Source organism: Theropithecus gelada, chromosome 6 (assembly GCF_003255815.1).
Source record: "Theropithecus gelada isolate Dixy chromosome 6, Tgel_1.0, whole genome shotgun sequence".
NCBI lineage: Eukaryota > Metazoa > Chordata > Mammalia > Primates > Cercopithecidae > Theropithecus > Theropithecus gelada.
The window spans coordinates 137,726,074-137,748,537 of NC_037673.1; the positions used below are offsets into that span (position 1 = coordinate 137,726,074).

General features: G+C 49.7%; 1 protein-coding gene across 11 annotated transcripts in view; it reads left to right on the forward strand.

Moving 5' to 3' along the window:
• Positions 1-22,464, forward strand: part of LOC112626416 (protocadherin gamma-C4) — a 108,097-nt gene that overhangs the window by 73,562 nt on the left and 12,071 nt on the right. For 8 of the 11 annotated variants that reach the window (XM_025388478.1, XM_025388479.1, XM_025388476.1 and 5 more), the window contains one exon: positions 15,924-15,982. In XM_025388478.1, the coding sequence (XP_025244263.1) occupies positions 15,924-15,982 (59 nt within the window). Of the gene's footprint in view, positions 1-6,117; positions 8,731-10,121; positions 12,802-15,923; positions 15,983-22,464 lie in introns of those variants that run through there. The other 3 variants (XM_025388473.1, XM_025388483.1, XM_025388472.1) reach the window with 3 other exon arrangements.

Genomic DNA, 22,464 nt, shown 5'->3' on the forward strand with positions numbered 1-22,464 from the left:
AAAAAAAAAAAAAAAAAAAAAAATTAAAACTACAATCTCCAAACTCAAAGATACCCACTTTTAATTATAAAAGTAATAATTTATTTCAAAAATAAATCTAGACAACCCAAGAAAACATAAAGTAGCCAGACTCAGTGATGTGCACCTGTAGTTCTTGCTACTCAGTGTCTGAGGGGGGAGGAATGCTTGAGCCCAGGAGTTCTGGGCTGTGGTACACTATGCTGATCAATTGATCAATACACTGTCTGCACTAAGTTCAGCATGAATACAGTGACCTCGTGGGAAGGCAGGACCATCAAGTTGCCTAAGGAGGGGTGAACTGGCCCAGGTTGAAAATGCAGGTCAAAACTGATGTGCTATCCAGTAGTGGGATGACATCTGTGAATAGTCACTGCACTCCAGCCTAGGCAATATAGGGAAACCCTGTCTCTTTAACAATAACAACAACAACAAAAATCCCAGAAACTACAAAAGGAGAGTCTTTTTGGTGCCTCCAGTGTTAGTCCCTGTCCTTCCAGCCTTATTTTTTTTAAGTATATGCACAATGTGAAAGGTAGATAAATTCATATCCTTAGAAAGGTAAAGCATTCATTAATTCAGGGTGGTATGCAAGGATACTATCCAAGGCATGGGTATCCATGCAAGGTGACTGCAAGGCCTTTGCCCTGGAGAGAACACTATACATACTCGCAACTGTAGGAGAACCACTGCTATTTTGTTACTCAGTGCATCATTGCTATCAACTCTTGGATTTGGCAGTTAGACAAATGAGGTTCTACCACTTACCAACTATGAGTCTGTGGCCAAGTTACTCAATCTCCTTTCTAAGCCTCTTCATCATATGCAAAAGGGAATAATAAGTGTTTTATAAGATTCATGCATGATATAATGTATGCAAAGTGTTTAGCATAGTGCCTGGCATATCATAACTGTTAAAAAATTATTAGCCAGCTTCTAGCGTTTTGGGAGACTGAGGTGGGAGGGTTGCTTGAGGCCAGCAGTTCAAGACCAGCCTGAGCAATATGGTGAGATCCTGTTTCTACAAAAAAAAAAAAAAAAAAAAAAAAATTGTTTTCATTAGCTGGGCATGTTGGCATGCACCTTTGGTACCAGCTACTTGGGAGGCTTAAGTGGAAGAATTGCTTGAGCCTGTGAGATAGAAGCTACAGTTAGCTGTGATTGCACCACTACACTTCAACCATGGCAACAGAGTGAGACCCTGTCTCAAAAAAAAATTATCAGCTATTACTATTATTATTTTCATTAGTTCTTCACCCACCTAAAATCTTAAACACACCTTGGAAATACACATATGAGAACAACCAAAAATGACAAAATAGAAGCACATATGAAAAGGCTAAGAAAGCATGAAAACCAGCAAGAAATAGCTGCCACTCTTCTGGTCAGCCTGGAAAACAACTGGCATTTTCCCTAGAACAATGTCCTCAAATTTGTTGCACATTAAAATCACCTAGAGACCTTTTAAAAATTCTGAAACCCAGGCCACACCCCAACCAATTAAAGCACAATCTCTGGGGGTGGGACATAGACATCATTTTTTGAAGGTCCCCACTTGATCCTAATGTGCAGACAAATTTGAAAACCACTACTTTGGGAGGCTGAGGTGGGTGGATCATGAGATCAGGAGTTTGAGACCAGCCTGGCCAATATGGTGAAACCCCATCTCTACTAAAAATGCAAAAATTAGCTGGGTGTGGTGGCACACACCTGTAGTCCCAGCTACTCTGGAGGCTGAGGAGGGAGCATCAGTGAGGGAGAATCAGTGAACCCAGGACGCGGAAGTTTCAGTGAGCCCTGATCACACAACTGTACTCCAGCCTGGGCGACAGAGTGAGACTCCATCAGAAAAAACAAAAAAAAAAACAAAAAAAAAAAAAAAAGAAAGAAAGAAAGAAAAAAGAAAAACAGTACTCTAGAACCTGCCAATCCATCATTTAGCATATATGTGAAGCAAAGTGTTATTCTGGTATTCTCAGAACCAGGATCCAGCTTTATTGGGCTAGGCCCAATTTTTAAAAAAATATAGTAAGGTCTCCAAGCCTTAAAGTATTACATAGAATAGCTCTAAAAGATCACTGTAGGAAGACATAAAATGGTATTTCCGTCATCTAAGGGAAAAACCTTCCTAATCCACTAGCACCTGGGCAACTATTCTTTAAACATCTACAGCTGTTCAATAGATATTGGGTTGTATTTGGAGGGATGTGACAAAGTTGTTGTATAATTAGATTGTGGTGATGACTGCATCAGTTTAGTATATGTAAATACACTGAAAACCATCGGATTGTACACTTTAAATATGTGATTTGTATGGTATGTGAATTATATCTCAATAAAAATCTAGAGATGAGGCTGGGCTCAGTGGCTTACGCCTGTAATGGCTCCCAGTACTCAGGGAGGCCGAGGTCAGTGGATCACCTGAGGCCAGGAGTTCAAGACCAGCCTGGCCAACATGGTGAAACCCCATCTCTACTAATAATACAAAAATCAGGCCGGGCCTCGTGGCTCACACCTGAAATCCCAGCACTTTGGGAGGCGGAGGCGGGCAGATCACGAGGTCAGGAGTTCGAGACCAGCCTGGCCAACATGGTGAAACTCCATCTCTACTAAAAATACAAAAATTCACTGGGTGTGGTGGCTGAGGCAGGAGAATCGCTTGATGGTGGAGGTTGCAGTGGGCCGAGATCACGCCACTGCACTCCAGCCTGGGTGAAAGAACGAAACTCCATCTCAAAAAAAAAAAAAAAAAATCAGCCAGGTGTGGTAGCAGGTGCCTGTAATCCCAGCTACTTGGGAGGCTGAAGCAGGAGAATCGTTTTAACTCGGGAGGCAGAGGTTGCAGTGAGCCAAGGTCATGCTGTTGCATTCCAGCCTGGGCAACAAGAGCAAAACTCATTCCATCACAAAAAAAAAAAAAAAAAAAAATCTAGAGATGGGAGAATCATATGGCTGGCATAAAAAGGTCAAGTCAAAGATATGTAAGATTAAGGCTTTATGATGCTCTAGTTCTAGTAAAACAGATTGGGTACTTGTTTTGGTGTGAAATTGCCAATATAAGTATAGTACTGTACATATTAGTTGTTTAGCTTTAGATAAGTCTTTTAATCTCTTTAAACTCCAGTTTCCTCATCTATAAAATAAAGAGAATATCTACTTTGCAAACTTGTGAGAGTGAAAAGTAATGCATATAAAGTCCCTGTACAGAGCAATAACTATTTTTTGAACTAAAAATGATAATACTGATATTCACCATTTATTAGCATCCCTATGTGCCAGATACTGTAAACAATTAAAAGATATCATTCTGGGCCAGGCGCGGTGGCTCAAGCCTGTAATCCCAGCACTTTGGGAGGCCGAGACGGGCGGATCACGAGGTCAGGAGATCGAGACCAGTCTGGCTAACACGGTGAAACCCCGTCTCTACCAAAAAAATACAAAAAACTAGCCAGGCGAGGTGGCGGGCGCCTGTAGTCCCAGCTACTCGGGAGGCTGAGGCAGGAGAATGGCGTAGACCCGGGAGGCGGAGCTTGCAGTGAGCTGAGATCCGGCCACTGCACTCCAGCCTGGGTGACAGAGCAAGACTCCGTCTCAAAAAAAAAAAAAAAAAAAAAAAAGATATCATTCTGGTTCCCAGAGTACAATATGAGACAGACAAGAAAAAAGAAAAAAAAATGGAGATCTGCATAATATAAGATGCAGTGGGACAAAATGGGAAGAAATACCTAAATCAGCCTGGGGAAACCAGGAAGAAATGATAGAGGTGGTGATGCTTGAGCTATGAACTAAAGGTTGAGTAGTAGTTTGTCAGATAGTAGAGGGGAAGGGACAGGGCAGGGAGGGGCCATTGCAAGAAATTCCATGCAGAGTGATTATGGTATTTCATTATCACTGAACTTTAAACTGTGTGTGTGGCCGGGTACGGTGGCTCATGCCTATAATCCTAGCACTTTGGGAGGCCAAGGTGAGCAGATCACTTGAGGTCAGGAGTTCGAAACCAGCCTGGCCAACATGGTGAAACCCCATCTCTATTAAAAATACAAAAAATTAGCCAGGTGTGGTTGCCGGTGTCTGTAATTCCAGCTACTTGGGAGGCTGAGGCAGGAGAATTGCTTGAACCCGGGAGGCGGAGGTTGCAGTGAGGTGGTATCAGGCTACTGCACTCCAGCCTGGGCGACAGAGAGAGACTCCGTCTCAAAAGAAAAAAAAAGTGTGTGTAAAACAGACAGCCTTTGTAGGAGATGAGGTGAAGCAAGTAGGCAGGAGTTAGATCCTGAGTTACCTTAGGCCATGCCAAGGAGTTTTTATTTTATTCCATATAGATGAGAGTCATTGAAGAATTTTGAACTGATATACCTATGATATCATGAGTTTTTTGTTTGTTTGTTTGTTTGTTTTAGAAAGATTATTCTGTCAGTCATAAGTGAAGGGACTGGGGACATTGGGACTGGAGGCAAAGAGATCAGTTTGAAAGCTATTGCAATATTTGAAGAGATTGATAAATGCTTGAACCAGCACAGTGGCAGTACAGATGGAGGGAGATGACTACAGTAAAATCATCAGGACTTGTTGATTGACATGATATAGGAAGTGAGGGACAGGGATGAGTCAAGGTTGATCCCCCTAGATTCTGACTAAGGCAGCTGGGTGGATGACAGTGCCATTCACAGAGACAGTGAATTCTGACATATACACCTAATAGATCAGGCTGGTTTACACCTCCATCATTCCCATGGGAGAAGGTATAAAGGGGTGTGTGTGTGTGTGTGTGTGTGTAAAAGAACACAGAAAGCCAGATTCCTCTCTTTGACACCAGAATATTGGTTCCCATCATAGTCAAAAGGATATTCCTGAAGATTGAGGCTTGGAAAAATATTGGGGAAGGATAAGAACTCCAGTTGTTGCTGCTTTTTTTGGCAGCCAGTGTAACCTAGGTAAGGACTTCATTGAATTAAGAAATTTCATATCCAGATCGGATGGATTTTTCTCTTTCTCTGTGCTCTGGTGTGTTTCCCACTCAGATTGCAGGTTGCACGTACCTACAGTGTGAAGTGTGCTGTTTCTGTGCTTGTGCAAGGGAGTAGCTAGGTTGCTGGGAGGTCTGGATGAGGGTGGGGGTGGGGTGAGATCAAGTCTCCAGTTCCAAGAGGTCTGGGGCTAAGTGGAAAGCTTGCTCTTTTGAAATGGTCTTTGTTGGTAATTAACAACATATCCAGAATACCTTGGTGTCAAATAAAGGGAATTTGTAGGCAAAATGCTGTTGGTAGCTGATGTCAATCATTCAAGGAAGCTATTAAATCTGTGAACATTAACATTCTGCCAGGTAAAGAGATCTGGTCCTTAGCACCTCCCAGACACATTGATTCTTTACTGTTTTGAAACATCTCCCTCTCCTGGCTTCCTCCACCCAGCTTCCATACTGTCCTTGAAATCAATGAATGGTAATTTAGTGTATCTAGTGTATCACTAGCAAATGTCTGAATAAGAGAGGTTTGGTTTCAGCTGTGCCTCCTGTTACAATGAAAACGTGTACTGCATAAATTTAATTGGCTACATTAATGTGTAAGCCTTTTCTGCAAAGAGATGGATCTGTTTCTGAATATTCTGCAGAAGGGCAGAGTTTTGAGTATATGGCAGTGGTTCTAATTAGCAGTTGCTCTAATACAATCAGACTGAGACGGAAGCTACTCATTTAGAATACTGGTTGATGACAACACTGGCTTGAACAAAGTGACCACTCTCCAATGGCTACTCTCCCTCTCACTGGGCCGCAGGTTGCTAGGGCTCAGGCTGTGGCTGTTTTCCCCGCCGAAAAGGGGCGGGGTCAGTTGATGTGTTAGGAAAAAAAGAAAAACCATATATGTTGTCTGCCTCCCCACAGAGGTAACAACCCGTGGAAAAACATGCCGTTGAGCGGGAGGAAGGCGAAAAGATAGGCTGGGTTTTTTGGGGGGTGGGGGAGCGAGGAGGATAGGGTGGGCTTTTTCCCCTTCAATGCTGCGACGCATTAACCCTGCTGCTGTTGGGACGTTCTCTGTTCAGCCTATTGGCTGAGCCCGGGAGTCGCTGTCTGCCAATCGGGTGGTGAAAGGCAGACAAATCTACCCCGCCACCAGCAAAAACGGCGCGTAACCCTTGCGGCGCCGGCCGAGCCGCGCCAGAGCTGGCGCGGGGAAAGCGAGATAGGTGTCTCCAGCTGCTGTGGCTGTTTGGGGCGGGTCGGCTTCATCCGCGTCTCAAGAGCAAGTAGAGAATTAGCGGGCGGCAGCAATGCTCCGCAAGGTGAGAAGCTGGACAGAAATCTGGCGGTGGGCTACCCTTTTGTTCCTCTTTTACCACCTGGGTTACGTTTGTGGGCAGATCCGCTACCCGGTCCCAGAGGAGTCACAGGAAGGGACTTTTGTAGGGAATGTCGCCCAAGATTTCCTGCTGGATACGGACAGTCTGTCAGCTCGCAGGCTGCAGGTCGCTGGAGAGGTGAACCAAAGACACTTCCGTGTGGATTTGGACAGCGGAGCCCTGCTCATCAAAAACCCAATCGACCGAGAGGCACTGTGTGGGCTCAGTGCCAGCTGCATCGTGCCCCTGGAGTTTGTCACCGAAGGTCCTTTGGAAATGTACCGAGCAGAGGTAGAGATCGTAGATGTGAATGATCACGCCCCCCGTTTTCCGCGGCAGCAGCTGGACTTGGAAATTGGGGAGGCAGCTCCTCCAGGACAGCGTTTCCCGTTGGAAAAGGCTCAGGATGCAGATGTGGGGAGCAATTCGATTAGCAGCTATAGGCTGAGCTCCAATGAACACTTTGCGCTGGATGTGAAGAAGCGCAGCGACGGCAGCCTGGTCCCAGAGCTGCTCCTGGAGAAGCCTTTGGATCGAGAGAAGCAATCGGACTACCGCCTGGTGCTGACTGCTGTAGATGGAGGGAACCCGCCGAGATCTGGCACCGCAGAGCTCCGGGTATCCGTGTTGGACGTAAACGACAACGCCCCAGCCTTCCAGCAATCCAGCTACAGGATTAGTGTGTTGGAGAGCGCACCAGCGGGCATGGTGCTCATCCAGCTCAATGCCTCCGACCCGGACCTGGGTCCCAGTGGTAACGTCACCTTTTATTTCAGTGGTCATACCCCTGATCGTGTAAGAAACCTCTTTAGCCTGCACCCCACTACTGGAAAGCTTACTCTTTTGGGGCCCCTAGACTTTGAGAGTGAGAATTACTATGAATTTGATGTGCGGGCTCGCGATGGGGGTTCTCCAGCCATGGAGCAACATTGCAGCCTTCGAGTGGATCTGCTGGATGTAAATGACAATGCCCCTTACATCACAGTGACCTCAGAGCTTGGAACCCTCCCTGAGAGTGCAGAACCTGGCACTGTGGTGGCACTTATCAGTGTGCAGGATCCAGACTCAGGGTCAAATGGAGATGTGAGCCTCCGCATTCCTGACCACTTGCCATTTGCCCTCAAGTCTGCCTTCAGGAACCAGTTCTCCCTGGTGACTGCTGGACCCTTAGATAGAGAGGCCAAATCTAGCTATGACATCATGGTCACTGCTTCTGATGCTGGGAACCCTCCTCTCAGTACCCACAGAACTATTTTTCTCAATATTTCAGATGTGAATGATAATCCACCCTCTTTCTTTCAGAGGTCACATGAGGTGTTTGTTCCTGAGAACAATCGCCCAGGGGACCTGCTTTGCTCCCTTGCAGCCTCTGACCCAGACTCTGGCTTGAATGCGCTTATCTCCTACTCGCTCCTGGAGCCCAGGAATCGAGATGTGTCAGCTTCCTCCTTCATCTCTCTGAACCCCCAGACAGGAGCTGTTCATGCTACTCGATCCTTTGACTATGAGCAAACCCAGACACTGCAGTTTGAGGTGCAGGCCCGGGATCGGGGCAATCCACCCCTTAGCAGCACTGTGACAGTTCGTCTATTTGTGCTGGACCTCAATGACAATGCCCCAGCTGTGCTCCGTCCTCGGGCCCGGCCTGGTTCCTTATGTCCCCAAGCACTGCCTCCATCAGTTGGTGCTGGCCACCTAATCACAAAGGTGACTGCTGTGGACCTGGATTCAGGTTACAATGCTTGGGTTTCCTATCAGCTCCTGGAGGCCCCAGACCCCAGCCTGTTTGCAGTCTCTCGATATGCTGGGGAGGTGCGGACGGCTGTTCCCATCCCAGCTGACCTCCCACCACAGAAGCTGGTCATTGTGGTAAAGGATAGTGGTAGTCCACCACTCTCTACCTCTGTTACTCTCTTAGTGTCCTTAGAGGAAGACACACATCCAGTTGTCCCAGATCTTCGAGAATCTTCAGCTCCAAGGGAAGGAGAATCTCGTCTAACTCTCTACTTGGCTGTGTCCCTAGTGGCGATTTGCTTTGTCTCCTTTGGCTCATTCGTGGCACTACTCTCTAAGTGCCTTCGTGGGGCAGCCTGCGGAGTGACCTGCTTTCCTGCGGGCACCTGTGCTTGTCTCACCAGATCTCGAAGGAGGGAGGGGCTTCCCCCTTCCAATGGGATCCTCCGAATCCAGCTAGGGTCAGATGACCCTATCAAGTTTGTTGATGTGGGAGGCCACTCTCACGGCTGTACACCCTTGGCTTCTGCACCCACTCGGAGTGATAGCTTCATGATGGTGAAGTCACCCAGTGCACCTATGGCAGGGGAACCTGTTCGCCCAAGCTGCCCACCCTCTGATCTTCTCTATGGGCTAGAGGTGAGACCTTTGCAGGCTCAACCAATGCTTGAGAGTTATTCTGATCCAGGCATGTGGCTAGGCCATGTCCTAAAGAGTGCTGGCCTCTCAGTAAGAGCCCATAGTGATGTCACCATTTTTGTGAGAGGTAACTATGTGGTAGACGCTGTGCTTTGTAACTGTTTTATGAATTAACTAGAGTTGTCACAATTTAGCACTGGGGGTGGGTCATGCCTATATCTGAGTCAGAAATGAAAGTAATTGGTGATCAAGAGCCAGGCTGTTGTGGAAGCATGCTGATGGAATGTGGGAGCACAGAAGGCTACAGTGCACAGGGTACAGTGCACCAGGCAGTCACTTGGACAAAGGTGGCTGTTTTCTCTACTCTTCCTGAAAGAGGGGATCAGATTCTGAAGTACCTTAACTCTAGGTTACCATTTCCCAAGGGATTGAGGGGAAATAAAATCTTTGTCTCACAGTATCTAGTACACTGTGAAACATAGCATACAGCAGAAAGAGGAGAGAACTAAAGGAATAGAGAGGCACACATCAGAGTGGTTGGTAGCACAGATCTTTTGGTCTGGATCTTAGGACTCGGATAAAGTCCCTACTGGGGATTTGAACTAGATGCAGTAAATTGGAAGGTTGGGGCGGGCTGGTCATCACCTTTGGAAAAAAGCAGTAAGTGAAATCACTTATGACAGAAAACTGGTTTACAGTTGGCTGATTCATAGAAACAGCTACCCTGTGTATCTTTAAGTTGAGTTCTCCTGAATTTGGTGAAACCATGAAACCTAGAGGCCATCCATGCTTGGCCTCTGACCACTGTCCTGGGTGACCTGATTCAGCCCCAGAAATGTTCCCCTACCCAAAAACTGTAACACTCATTCCACATTTGGGGTCTGGGGTGTCAGAAAAGCTAAGTCCCATGTCAGCTGACATTGAGATTTCCTCAAAGCATTGCTGGAGAGTCAGGGCAAGACTTTACAAGGTTCTTACTAATCTTTTCTCTCACCTTAGCAGCATTCAGCAGGATGGGGGAGGGAGGGAGAATACATGGGCTTTGCCTCTCCCAGAAGGACAAGATTTTGCTGGTTCAAGCAAAGTGGTGGAAGCTTCTGAAGTCATGCAGGAAGTTGCTGGGACAGAACGCTGAGGAGTTTTGTATCACTTTGTCTTCCCTGTTGAGCACCATCTGAGCTGTCAAACTTTGCTGCCAAGGGGGCTGAATCAACCTGCAGCACGAAATGAGTGGGGAGGTAGGAAGCTTCTGTGACACAGATTTGCAGCGTGTGTTCCCAAGGTTTCCAGGCTTGAGGAGACTTCATAATTGGTTGAGAACACATAGACTTTTTGGCCAATCAGACTCAGAGTTGAGGTGGGAGATCTGCTCTTCCAGCCCGCCTCTCCTCCTCCAGCTCCCCAGCTCCACTCAAATTCAGCTCCCCTCCCCACCGCCCACCCCCGCCACCCGGTGACTAAGAAGAACTGCTGCAGGCAGGCAAAGCTCTGAGCAGTTATTAAGAGGCTAGAAGGAGACATAAGAGACTTCAGCTGCTGCATTCCAAGCCCTGGGTCTACCTTGGAGACAGGACAGCACAGACTTACTCTCCACGAAGGGACTTCTGGGTCATGGGGCACAAGACACCCCCACAGCTCGCTGGGAAATGGCAAGTGCTGTGCATGTTGTCCTTGTGCTGCTGGGGCTGGGTGTCTGGGCAGCTTCGTTACTCAGTGGTGGAGGAGTCTGAGCCGGGGACGCTGGTGGGGAATGTTGCTCAGGATCTGGGCTTAAAGATGACAGATCTGTTGAGCCGGCGGCTGCAGTTGGGCTCTGAGGAGAACGGGCGCTATTTTTCCCTGAGCTTGATGAGTGGTGCCCTGGCAGTGAATCAGAAGATTGACCGAGAAAGCCTATGTGGAGCCAGCACCAGCTGCCTGCTGCCAGTGCAGGTGGTGACTGAACACCCCCTGGAGCTAATCCGTGTAGAGGTAGAGATCCTGGATCTCAATGACAACTCTCCTAGCTTTGCTACCCATGAGCGAGAGATGCGCATCTCAGAATCAGCAGCACCTGGGGCACGATTCCCATTGGACAGTGCCCAGGATCCGGATGTGGGCACCAATACCGTGAGCTTTTACACTCTAAGCCCCAACAGCCACTTCTCTCTGAATGTGAAGACCCTAAAAGATGGGAAACCATTCCCAGAGCTGGTGCTAGAGCAGCAGCTGGATCGTGAAGCCCAGACAAGACATCAGCTGGTGCTTACTGCTGTGGATGGGGGGACCCCAGCCCGCTCAGGGACCACCCTTATCTCTGTCATCGTGCTGGACATCAATGATAACGCTCCAACCTTCCAATCCTCAGTTCTACGTGTGGGAATCCCAGAGAATGCACCCATTGGTACTCTGCTGCTCCGCCTCAATGCCACTGATCCAGACGAGGGCACCAACGGCCAACTAGACTATTCTTTTGGAGACCACACATCTGAGGCAGTGAGGAACCTCTTTGGCCTAGACCCTAGCAGTGGGGCAATCCATGTATTGGGTCCCATAGACTTTGAGGAGTCAGGTTTCTATGAAATTCATGCAAGAGCCCGTGACCAGGGACAGCCTGCCATGGAGGGCCACTGTGTGATTCAAGTGGATGTGGGGGATGTCAATGACAATGCTCCAGAAGTGCTGTTGGCCTCTTTGGCCAACCCTGTCCTAGAGAGCACACCAGTAGGCACAGTAGTGGGGTTGTTTAATGTGCGAGACCGAGACTCAGGTAGAAATGGTGAAGTGAGCCTTGATATCTCTCCGGACCTGCCATTTCAGATTAAGCCTTCTGAGAACCACTACTCGCTGCTAACCAGCCAGCCTTTGGACCGGGAGGCCACATCCCACTATACCATCGAGCTGCTGGCCAGCGATGCTGGTTCACCTCCCCTGCACAAACATCTCACCATCAGGCTCAACATTTCAGATGTTAATGACAATGCACCCCACTTCAACCAGCAGCTTTACACTGCTTACATCCTAGAAAACCGGCCTCCAGGCTCCCTTCTCTGCACTGTGGCTGCCTCAGATCCAGACACTGGGGATAATGCCCGCCTCACCTACTCCATTGTAGGAAATCAGATTCAGGGAGCCCCAGCCTCCTCTTTCGTGTATGTCAACCCAGAGGATGGACGGGTGTTTGCCCAGCGTACCTTTGACTATGAATTGCTACAGATGCTGCAGATTGTGGTGGGGGTTCGAGACTCCGGCTCTCCCCCATTGCATGCCAACACATCTCTGCATGTGTTCGTCCTGGATGAGAATGATAATGCCCCAGCTGTGCTGCACCCACGGCCAGGCTGGGAACACTCAGCCCCCCAGCGTCTCCCTCGCTCTGCTCCTCCTGGCTCCTTGGTCACCAAGGTGACAGCTGTGGATGCTGATGCAGGCCACAATGCGTGGCTCTCCTACTCACTGTTGCCACAGTCCACAGCCCCAGGACTCTTCCTTGTGTCTACACACACTGGTGAGGTGCGCACAGCCCGGGCCTTACTGGAGGATGACTCTGACACCCAGCAGGTGGTGGTCCTGGTGAGGGACAATGGTGACCCTTCACTCTCCTCCACAGCCACAGTGCTGCTGGTTCTGGAGGATGAGGACCCTGAGGAAATGCCCAAATCCAGTGACTTTCTCAAACACCCTCCTGAGCGTTCAGACCTTACACTTTACCTCATTGTGGCTCTAGCGACCGTCAGTCTCTTATCCCTAGTCACCTTCACCTTTCTGTCAGCTAAGTGCCTTCAGGGGAACGCAGACAGGGACAGGGGTGGAGGGCAGTGCTGCAGGCGCCAGGACTCACCCTCCCGGGACTTCTATAAGCAGTCCAGCCCCAACCTGCAAGTGAGCTCGGACGGCACGCTCAAGTACATGGAGGTGACGCTGCGGCCCACAGACTCGCAGAGCCACTGCTACAGGACGTGCTTTTCACCGGCCTCGGACGGCAGTGACTTCACTTTTCTAAGACCCCTCAGCGTTCAGCAGCCCACAGCTCTGGCGCTGGAGCCTGACGCCATCCGGTCCCGCTCTAATACACTGCGGGAGCGGAGCCAGGTGAGGGGCTCGGCGCCGCCCCGGGCGACCCCTGGGGGCGGCACTAGAGAAGCCGCCCGTCCTCATAAGGGACTGAACTGGCATCCACTCCTCTCCGGGCGGCTCGGCCGCTGGCTGCGCTCCACCCGATTCTCGGGATCATTGGACCGTTTGCGCGGAACCAGAGGAGTGGCCGATTAAGGGATGGGGCTCCGAGCACCGGGGGTGGTGGCGACTGTGATGGAGGGGAGGTGGGACCGACCCCCACCCCACACTCAGAAAAGGCTGGGGCCCCCGTCGAGCTTCCGGTGAATTTCGGGCGATTTCCGCGGGTGTCTGGGGTCCCGGGAGGAGGCAGTCACAGATCCACCCATGCAGCCAGCCTCCTAGGCGCCGGCTCCCGCACGCTTCGCCGGTCTTGAGGTTTCCTCTTCGATTTCTCCCCAACCCCCAGCATCTGTGACTTCGCTGTTACCCTCCCTATTCCCGCATCACCCAACCGCATCTGTCTGCAGGACTTAGGTGTGCGCGCGGGGCTCATGCGTATCCTCCCTGCAGGCCACCCCCACGGCCCACGCACGGTGCACGGGCTCGCCACGCCCCGCCAACACATGCGCGGACGCACGCACACACCCCTCGCACTTGCGCTTACACGAATACCAGCTTTCACTGCCACTCGCTCGCGGCCAGGTTCACAGGCCTGTCCCGGCCCACTCGCAGTTCTCCCTCTGAGACCGTTCCGTCCGCCTGGCTCAGGGGTACTCGTAGCAGATTGTGCGCGCCTTAGTGAGGGTCCCAGATCGCGGCCGCCCAGGACCAGGCGAGGACTCCGGAGCCTCCTCTCACCTCTCCCACCTGGGCCCCGGGCTGGGCTGGGTCGTCTGGGGGCGGCCTGAGCTAGGCGCGGGGCCAGGAGTGCTGGAGCGACTCCGCGCTCAAAGTGTCAGGCGGGCGGGACTCTACGACCCTTGGGCCAGAGGTCCGGATGGTCCCGGGGCTCCGTCTCAAGGGTGGCGACCTCTCAACCCAGAAGCCTCCAGCGGGCAGACAGGCAGAGCTGCCCAGTGGCCCGAGGCGCAGGGCTCGGCCTTGGGCGAGTGAGTGAGCCTCTATAGGACAGCAGGCCTGGGACTCCAGTGGCAAGAGCGGCCCCGTCCTCTCGCAGGAAGTGGAAGCCTGGGGCGCCCTGGCTCTCAACGCCCAGAGATACAGGCTTTTGGCGCCGTCGTGATCACAATGTGTCCAGAGATCTAGGGTCAGAGATTTGGAGGTGACCAAGCTATCTGAGACTGTAACAAGTCCTCTCTCCTCTGGCAGATGGAAAGCTGTAGGCTCTGCCGGATGCCAGGGTGCCCTTATGTGTGAGGAAACTACAGTAGTAAAAAACACAAGTTTCCCCAACTCTAGGAGCTTTTATTCAAAATACATCTATGCCTAACTCTGCCCCTAGGGAATCAGAACTGTAGTTTGAAACACCCCCAGGTGATTTTGATAACTGATTGAGAGAAACTTACTATGTAACTCTTTTGAGCATCTCATCTCATTCGCTCTTCCCACCATTGCTGTTGGCTAGGTACTAACATGCCTCTCTTATAACAGCTTCAAAAAGGTCAACTGACTTGCTCAAGTTCACAGAGCAAGTAAGAGAGATTCTAACCCCTATCTAACTCCAGAATTTGTGTTTTTAATTTCTTGGCACTTGGAACTTTAAAAGCTTGAGGACAGGAGAGGGGAGTTGGCTCTGCTGGGATTTTGCTTCTGCTGGGATGGGGCAAGGGTGGGGTTCCTACCTTTTAGGACCTTACCTGTGGGGAAAGTCTTCTGCGGCTCCTTATTTCTGAGCAGTTCCCACAGCGCAAATTTGGCCAGTTATCCTTACGTAGGTTGAGTTTCCCCTAGCTCCCTTTCCTCCTACCACAATTCTTGCATTTCCATGTAGATTCTGCTGTGTCTAAGAATACAGTGGCTGAGGGCTGGCTATCCTTGTGCCCTTCTCCATGGCAGCCCTAGAATGGTGCTGGTGACTCCCGATGTACCTGGAATGCTAGGTTTCTGGGTTCTGCTCATATCACTGCTACCTGTGGGCCTTAGCGTGAGCCGCTGGCAGTTCTGGAGCTTCCTTCTCCCTGGAGTAATCTGAGATACTCACACTCTGCACTTCTGGGAGCAAGTATGAGTATTAATTACCAGCCCACCCCAGAACCAGTGAGGAGATGGCTCTAGGAGTGCTCCATGAGATTGTGTGATGGGATAACACATCCCCTGGAAAGACCAGAAGGGACTGAGGAATGAAGTGGCTGGCCAGAGCCCCACACCTTCAGCTATGTGAGAGATGGCTACAAATCAGCCCCTTGGGAGCCCTGGAGACTTAGTTGGCCCTGCTTGGAGGTTATGGGAACTGGATCCCTCCCCCCTGCATCCCTTCCATTTTTCTCCGTCTCAGACAGAGCAGCCTTGTTCTCTTCTCCTTAGTCACAGACCATTGTCTGGCACAGAGTTCCAGGGGTGAGAAGTGTCCCGGGACTTGGATGCTATGCAAATGCCCAATCTGGCATGACTCCCAAATTAATAATGTCTTTAGCTGTGGGAAGAGATCCTTGCGAGCCAAGGACCCGGAGAAGGTGTCCCTGTGAATGTGTCACTGCACAACCTGGCACCAAAAGGGTTACCAGGAGCAGCAGCCATCTTGCTGCAGAGGATGCTTTGTTCGCAGCTGAGGAGTTGAATAAACTCATTCTAGGGCTGGTGGAATTATCATTGAAAAGCCTCCTCTGCCACTTTAGGGGGATTTCTCTGCACCTCTTCCCCCAGTTCCACAGAAGATGCCTTCAGTCCTTGAATTTTGGCTCAGGAGTTCTGACTCTGGGGGCAGGGAGGAAGGGGCCATTTCTTTAGGAAAGGAGTCTGAGCTTGCTCACTGTGATCAGATGAAATGTGATTTATCTCTTGGTTTCTGGTACCTCAGACCTCTGAGACCTGAGGTGTATTTTGTCTTTGGAGATGAGTCCACCCCTGCCCCCTCTTAGCCCGTTTTCTTCTCTGTGCCCGCTCCCCTCCTTCTCTCCTGGCCCATCCCTAGGGGCTTGGGTGACATTCTAATTTCTCACAGGTACTCAGCCCCTCTCCCTCTGTTTTCTCCACAGCAAGCCCCGCCCAACACGGACTGGCGTTTCTCTCAGGCCCAGAGACCCGGCACCAGCGGGTAGGTGACTGATTCTCCAGCCCACCCTCTTCTCTGCGGCATTTTCTCAGGGATGATATGGGAGGAGATGGGGGAGGGCTCAGCATTTGCTACAAATGGCTTCTCCCTCAGTTTGAGATCCCAGGGAGGTCTTGGTGTGTGGGGGGCTGGCACACAGGCCCCAGAAGGAAGAGGCGACTGCCCTGACTGTTCAGGAAGCTCAATTCACATGCTTGCTCCTTCCCTCCTCCCCACGACCGGCACCTTTTCCTATCCCCTGAGGGCACTGTGGAACCAAAGGTGGTCTTAAGCTGGTCTCTGGGTGAAAGTGAGGCTTTCTATGCCCATGTACTGCCTAACTCCCTCCTCTGAGTTGAGCTGGGCTCCATTCTGACCTGGGGCTCAGGCAGAAAAACATTTGACCGGAGGAGGCCGTCTGCAGTCAGCACCTCCTCCAGAGCCTCCAGAGCCAAGGCTGATTGGAGCCTGGGGAGAGTGGAGGCAGCACAGCTGGAGGTGGGACTGAGGAAGGACTGGGTGGGGCATGGAGCAGACCTCCCTCATTTGGCTGCTCCTCCCACTGTCCTCTGCCCCTACTTGTCCTGCCCTCTCTGTCTGTGGGGTCTCTGTGTCTCTGCCCCTTTTTCTTGAGTTTCTGTCTTTGCCACTTTCTCTTACCTCTGGGTCCTTCCCTCAGTCTCTATCTCGCTTTGCAATCTCTGCCTCTCCCTCCCTTCTCCCTCTCTGTCTTAGCTTCGGTCTTGATTTCTGCACCTCAGCTTCAGTCCCTTTCATTTGTCTACTTGCATTGATCTGTGCCGCCCACTGTGCCTGCCATGGCATAAGTGCTCAATTAATGTGGAGTGAGTGACTACATAGGACTCTTCGTCTCTTTCTCCTTCTCTATCTCTGCCTCCCTGTCCTTTTCCTGGACCTCTTTTCTGTTTCTCCTTTCACCATTTCTTAGCGCCTTGTGTTCTTCTATCCCCAGCCTCTATGTTTCTCTGTCTGTCACTATTTCTGCTTTCCTGTCTGTTCTCAGCCTCACTGCATCTCTTTCTTTGCCTCTGTCTCTGTATATCTCTCTGTGCCTGTTGTCTTTTTCTGCCTCTTTCTCTGTTACTCTTTATCTCTCTTTTTCTTTTATTTCATCTTTTTCTCTGAGCCTCTGTCTCTTCTCTCATTTTTTTGTGCTTGTGGGCAAGCCAGCACACACAACCCCCCACCCACCACCCACCACCCACCACCACCCCGCTCTCTTCCTTCCCTTCCCCTCACACACTGAGCCTTTGATCACAGCTCTCCACCACACCCCCTCCCATCCAAGCAGCCCCAGCTGCTTATTTCAATCTGGTATGAATTCCTGCTGAGACAGGAACCCCCTGCGGGCTGAAGGGGAGGGAAAATTCAGCAGAAAGACCTTCAGTTGGTCTGAGCAGAGTGGGATAGGCTGTGGGCCAGGCCTCCCAGTTAGAAGTCAGGAGCCTGGAGGAGTCTCAGAGCCCAGGGAGAGAAGCAGGAGCTTGGGCCACCTTACCCTATCTCCTCAATGGTTGAGTACTTGCTGTCCACATTTGCCAAGTTGCTACAGATGCTGAGCTTCCAAGAATCCCCTCTCCCCATCCTACAACCAACCATACTCTTGTTGCCACAAGGACCCAGGAGCCCTTGGTGTATGGAAGAGATTCCAGCTCCTGGGCATGCATAGTCCTGCCACCCGTTTTAGGAACACAAAGCGTTTCTTAGAAGCCCCTTAAAAAGCAGCAGATCAAAAGGCTTGGGCTTTTTGCCCTTGGGCTGCCCTTGCCCTTCCTTTGACCCCAGCCATTGTCCTTCTCCCAGCTGGCCTTGCCAACCTTCTCATAAGTTATCCATTAAGCCATTAATGTATTCATTCATTCATTTATTCAACAAATATTTATCGAGCATCTACTATGAGCAGGGCCCTGTGTTAAACATTGGGCTATAAGAGTAAACAAGTAGGCCGGGCGTGGTGGCTCATGCCTGTAATCCCAGCACTTTGGGAGGCCAAGGCGGGTGGATCACGAGGTCAGGAGATCGAGACCATTCTAGCTAACACGGTGAAACCCTGTCTCTACAAAAATTCAAAAAATTAGCCGGGCGTGGTGGCGGGTGCCTGTAGTCCCAGCTACTCAGGAGGCTGAGGCAGGAGAATGGCGTGAACCTGGGAGGTGGAGCTTGCAGTGAGCTTGAGTGAGATTGTACCACTGCACTCCAGCCTGGGGGACAGAGCGAGACTCAGTCTCAAAAAAAAAAAAAAAAGAGTGAACAAGTAGATGTGATCCCGGAACTCACAGGCTTCCAGGCCAGCAGTGGAGACAGAAAATTTGCAACAAGTAACACTTAAAAAAAAAAAAAAAGCCTGGGCACTGTGGCCCACGCCTATAATCCCAGCACTTTGGGAGGCCAAGGTGGATGGATCACCCCCACAAGGTGGGGGTTTGAGACTAGCCTGGCAGCCAACATGGTGAAACCCCGTCTCTACTAAAAATACAAAAATTAGCCGAGCGTGGTGGCAGGCACCTGTAATCCCAGCAATTTGGGAGGCTGAGGCAGGAGGACTGCTTGAACCCGGGAGGCAGAGATTGCAGTGAGCTGAGATCATGAAAAAAAAAAAAATCTAGCTACAAATCATAGTAAGTTCTGAGAGGCAGAGAACAATGTGAGTGTAATAGGGGGAAGATCAGGGAAGACTTCTAGGAGGAGGTGACATTGAGAAGTTCTAGGCCATTTATGTTCCCTCTACCTACCTCCACCCCAAGCCATACACTGACTTTGAAGCAGAATTCACTGTTGAACCTGGAAGCCCCACCAACTGCCTCTCATGTGTCCTCTGGGATGAGCACCTTACCTCTGCCTCAACTCCCTTTTCATCAGATGAGAGGCTTAGTGGCCTGGAATACATGTGGGAGCTCTTGGAAATATGGAGGAGAAGGTGCGGAGCCTCTCTCTCTCTCCTCTCTTTGCTTCCTTAGTTAACTTGTGGGGGACGCAACAATTTTTTTTTTTTTTTTTTGAGACGGAGTCTCGCTCTGTCGCCCAGGCTGGAGTGCAGTGGCCGGATCTCAGCTCACTGCAAGCTCCGCCTCCTGGGTTTACGCCATTCTCCTGCCTCAGCCTCCCGAGTAGCTGGGACTACAGGCGCCCGCCACCTCGCCCGGCTAGTTTTTTTGTATTTTTAGTAGAGACGGGGTTTCACCATGTGAGCCAGGATGGTCTCGATCTCCTGACGTTGTGATCCGCCCGTCTCGGCCTCCCAAAGTGCTGGGATTACAGGCTTGAGCCACCGCGCCCGGCCAATTTTTTTTTTTTTAACGGAGTCTTGCTCTGTTGCCCAAGCTGGAGTGCAGTGGTGCAATCTTAGCTCACTGCAACTTCTGCCTGCCAGGTTCAAGTGATTCTCCTGCTTCAGCCTCCCAAGTAGCTGGGACAGCAGGTGTGCGCCACCACACCCAGCTCATTTTTGTATTTTTAGTAGAGATGGGTTTCGCCATGTCGGCCAGGCTGGTTTCAAACTCCCTGACCTCAACTGATCCACCTGCCTCAGCTTCCCAAAGTGCTAGAATTACAGGCATAAGCCATTGCCCCTGGCCACATTTTTGATTCAGTGGTCAATATGAAATAAGCACTAGGATCTAGTCCAGTAACTTCAACTTCTCTCCTTCATTCATTCAACAAATGGTCAGTGAGCACTTTCTGTTAGCTAGGCAGTGTTTTTGATGTGGGAGGCCCCTGCCCTTAAGGAGCTTACAGTGCATTGAAGGAGACAAATATTGACCAAATAATTACAGAAATAAATGTGAGACTGAAGCTGTCATAGTGCTAGGTAGAATTGTATCTGGTGGTGTGGGCGTATAATAGGGATTTGATTTAGGGAGCAGGAGGACATCCTGGAAATGAAGTTGTGCTGAGATCGAAAGACAAATACAAATTAACCAGCTGAAGAAAAGAAGGAAGAGCATTCCAGATGGTCAGGCACACCAGCTTCAAAGCAGGGCTAGTGTTGAGTTCTTCAGTAAACTTCGTTCAAGTTCAAGCCAGCTCTGGGTCACACTGCCTACACAGAAGGAAAAGCATTTCAAATGGGAAAGCCTATGCAAAAGCCCTGTGGTGAGGCCTCCTGGGATCAAGGGAATGGCACGGAGTTTTCTCTTTGCTGGCCTTGGGAGTGAGGGGATGAAGATGAGAGGTTCCTTTCATTCAGTCTAACCCTGGTTCCAGTCTTCTGTTGATGCCCTGCCTCACTCCCTCCCCACCATCTTGCCCACTGCCCTCCAGCCTGGTCTGGTCAGACGCACCAGCTTCAAAGCAGGGCTAGCGTTGCATTCTTCAGTAAACTTGTTCAAGTTCAAGTCAGCACTGGGTCACACTGCCTAGACAGCAGGAAGAAGACCTGGCCAGGCGCCGTGGCTCACGCCTATAATCCCAGCACTTTGGGAGGCTGAGGTGGGCGGATCACCTGAGCTCAGAAGTTTGAGACCAAACTGGCCAACATGATGAAACCCCGTCTCTACTAAAAATACAAAATATTAGCCAGGAGTGGTGGTGCGCACCTGTAGTCCCAGCTACTCGGGAGGCTGAGGCAGGGGAATCGCTTGAACCCAGGAGGCGGAGCTTGCAGTGAGCCGAGATCGCACCACTGCACTCCAGCCTGGATGACAGAGCGAGACTCCATCTCAAAAAAAAAAAAAGAAAGAAAGAAAGAAAGAAAGAAAGAAAAAGAAGAGGGAAAGGGAAAAGAATGAAGAAGACTTACATTCTTAAGTCCCTGCTTGGCACATGCTTCTCCTCTCCACCACTATCCCTTCTCAGGTCATCCTTTGGGTATCTGATCCCAATAGCTGTTGTCTCAAGCTCTGAGCCCAACAAACCATTTCCCCCTTCTTAGGCTGTAACCCAGGCCCTGCCCTGCAGCTGTCCCCAGTCTCTGCACAGAGTCTCCATTTGGTCCCCATCCTGTTCTCTGATGGCTCCACACTACCATCCCTCCTCCTCTGAGAGACAGTATCCCTGCTGTCTCTTAGTTTGGGCAGTCATTCAACAAACAAATAGCAACTTAATTTTTTTCTGCTTATAAAACAGTACATGCTCGTTATAGAAACATGAAAAATAGAAAAAAATTAAAAGGAAAACCACCCATCATTTTACAATCTAGGGAGAACCACTACCAACTACAATTTAATATGGAACATTTCAAATATGTACAAAAGTAGAAAGAATGGTGTCATGAACCTGTATGAGACCACTATCTAGCTTCAACTAATGCCTTATCTTGTTTCACCTATATCCCTACCCTTATCCTCTCCTTGGATTTTTTTGAAGCAAATCTCAGACATCATGTAATTTCATCTTGGTCTCCACCATCTTTAACAGATGATTTTTTTTCTTGTTTTTCTTTCTTTCTTTCTTTTTCTTCTTGGAGACAGAGTCTCACTCTCTCATCCAGGCTGTGGTGCAATTGGCTCACTACAGCCTTCGCCTCCCAGGTTCAAGCAATTCTCATGCTTCAGCCTCCCGAGTAGCTAGGATTACAGGTGTGCACCACCACATCCAGCTAATATTTTGTATTTTCAGTAGAAACAGTGTTTCACCATGTTGGCCATGCTGGTCTTGAACTCCTGGCCTCAAGTGACCTACCCTCCTCGGCCTCCCAAAATGTTGGGATTACAGGTGTGAGCCACCTTGCCCTGCCAGATGATTCTTATATAAGGTCCACATTTTATATTTGACTGAGTGTCTCTTAAGTATCTTAAGCTCTTTTAATGTAAAAGACTTCCCCTCCATCTTCCATTTTTGCAGTTTATTTGTTGAATCCTTACCTTTTCATATGTATCTTTCTAAACTTTTCTTTGTGTAATGAAAGAACATGCACAAGCTTCATTTTAAAAAAATCTCATTTACCTAAATAAATTGTTCACAAACTTGTCACACTTTTATGTGACACTTTATTCACATATCAAGAACTGTTATTCCCAGTCATATGGTACATTTCCTACTAGTTTTTTAAAAATAGCAACTGAGGCCATACTGTCTGTCAGAATTATAGCTTTTTTCTTCTTTGCAGTGTATCATAAGAATTTCCCCATGTCTTTCAGAATTCTTCCCAAGTCATTTGCAGAGTAACTCCTCATATGAATATACATATTATTTTGCAGAATAAGTCCTCATATGAATATACATATTACTTTTCTAATGCTAATAGGCTTTTGCTACATTGGAAAACATACACATTCATTTACTTTTTTTTTTTTTTTTTTTTGAGACGGAGTCTTGCTCTGTAGCCCGGGCTGGAGTGCAGTGGCCGGATCTCAGCTCACTGCAAGCTCCGCCTCCCGGGTTTACGCCATTCTCCTGCCTCAGCCTCCCGAGTAGCTGGGACTACAGGCGCCCGCCACCTCGCCCGGCTAGTTTTTTGTATTTTTAGTAGAGACGGGGTTTCACCGTGTTAGCCAGGATGGTCTCGATCTCCTGACCTCGTGATC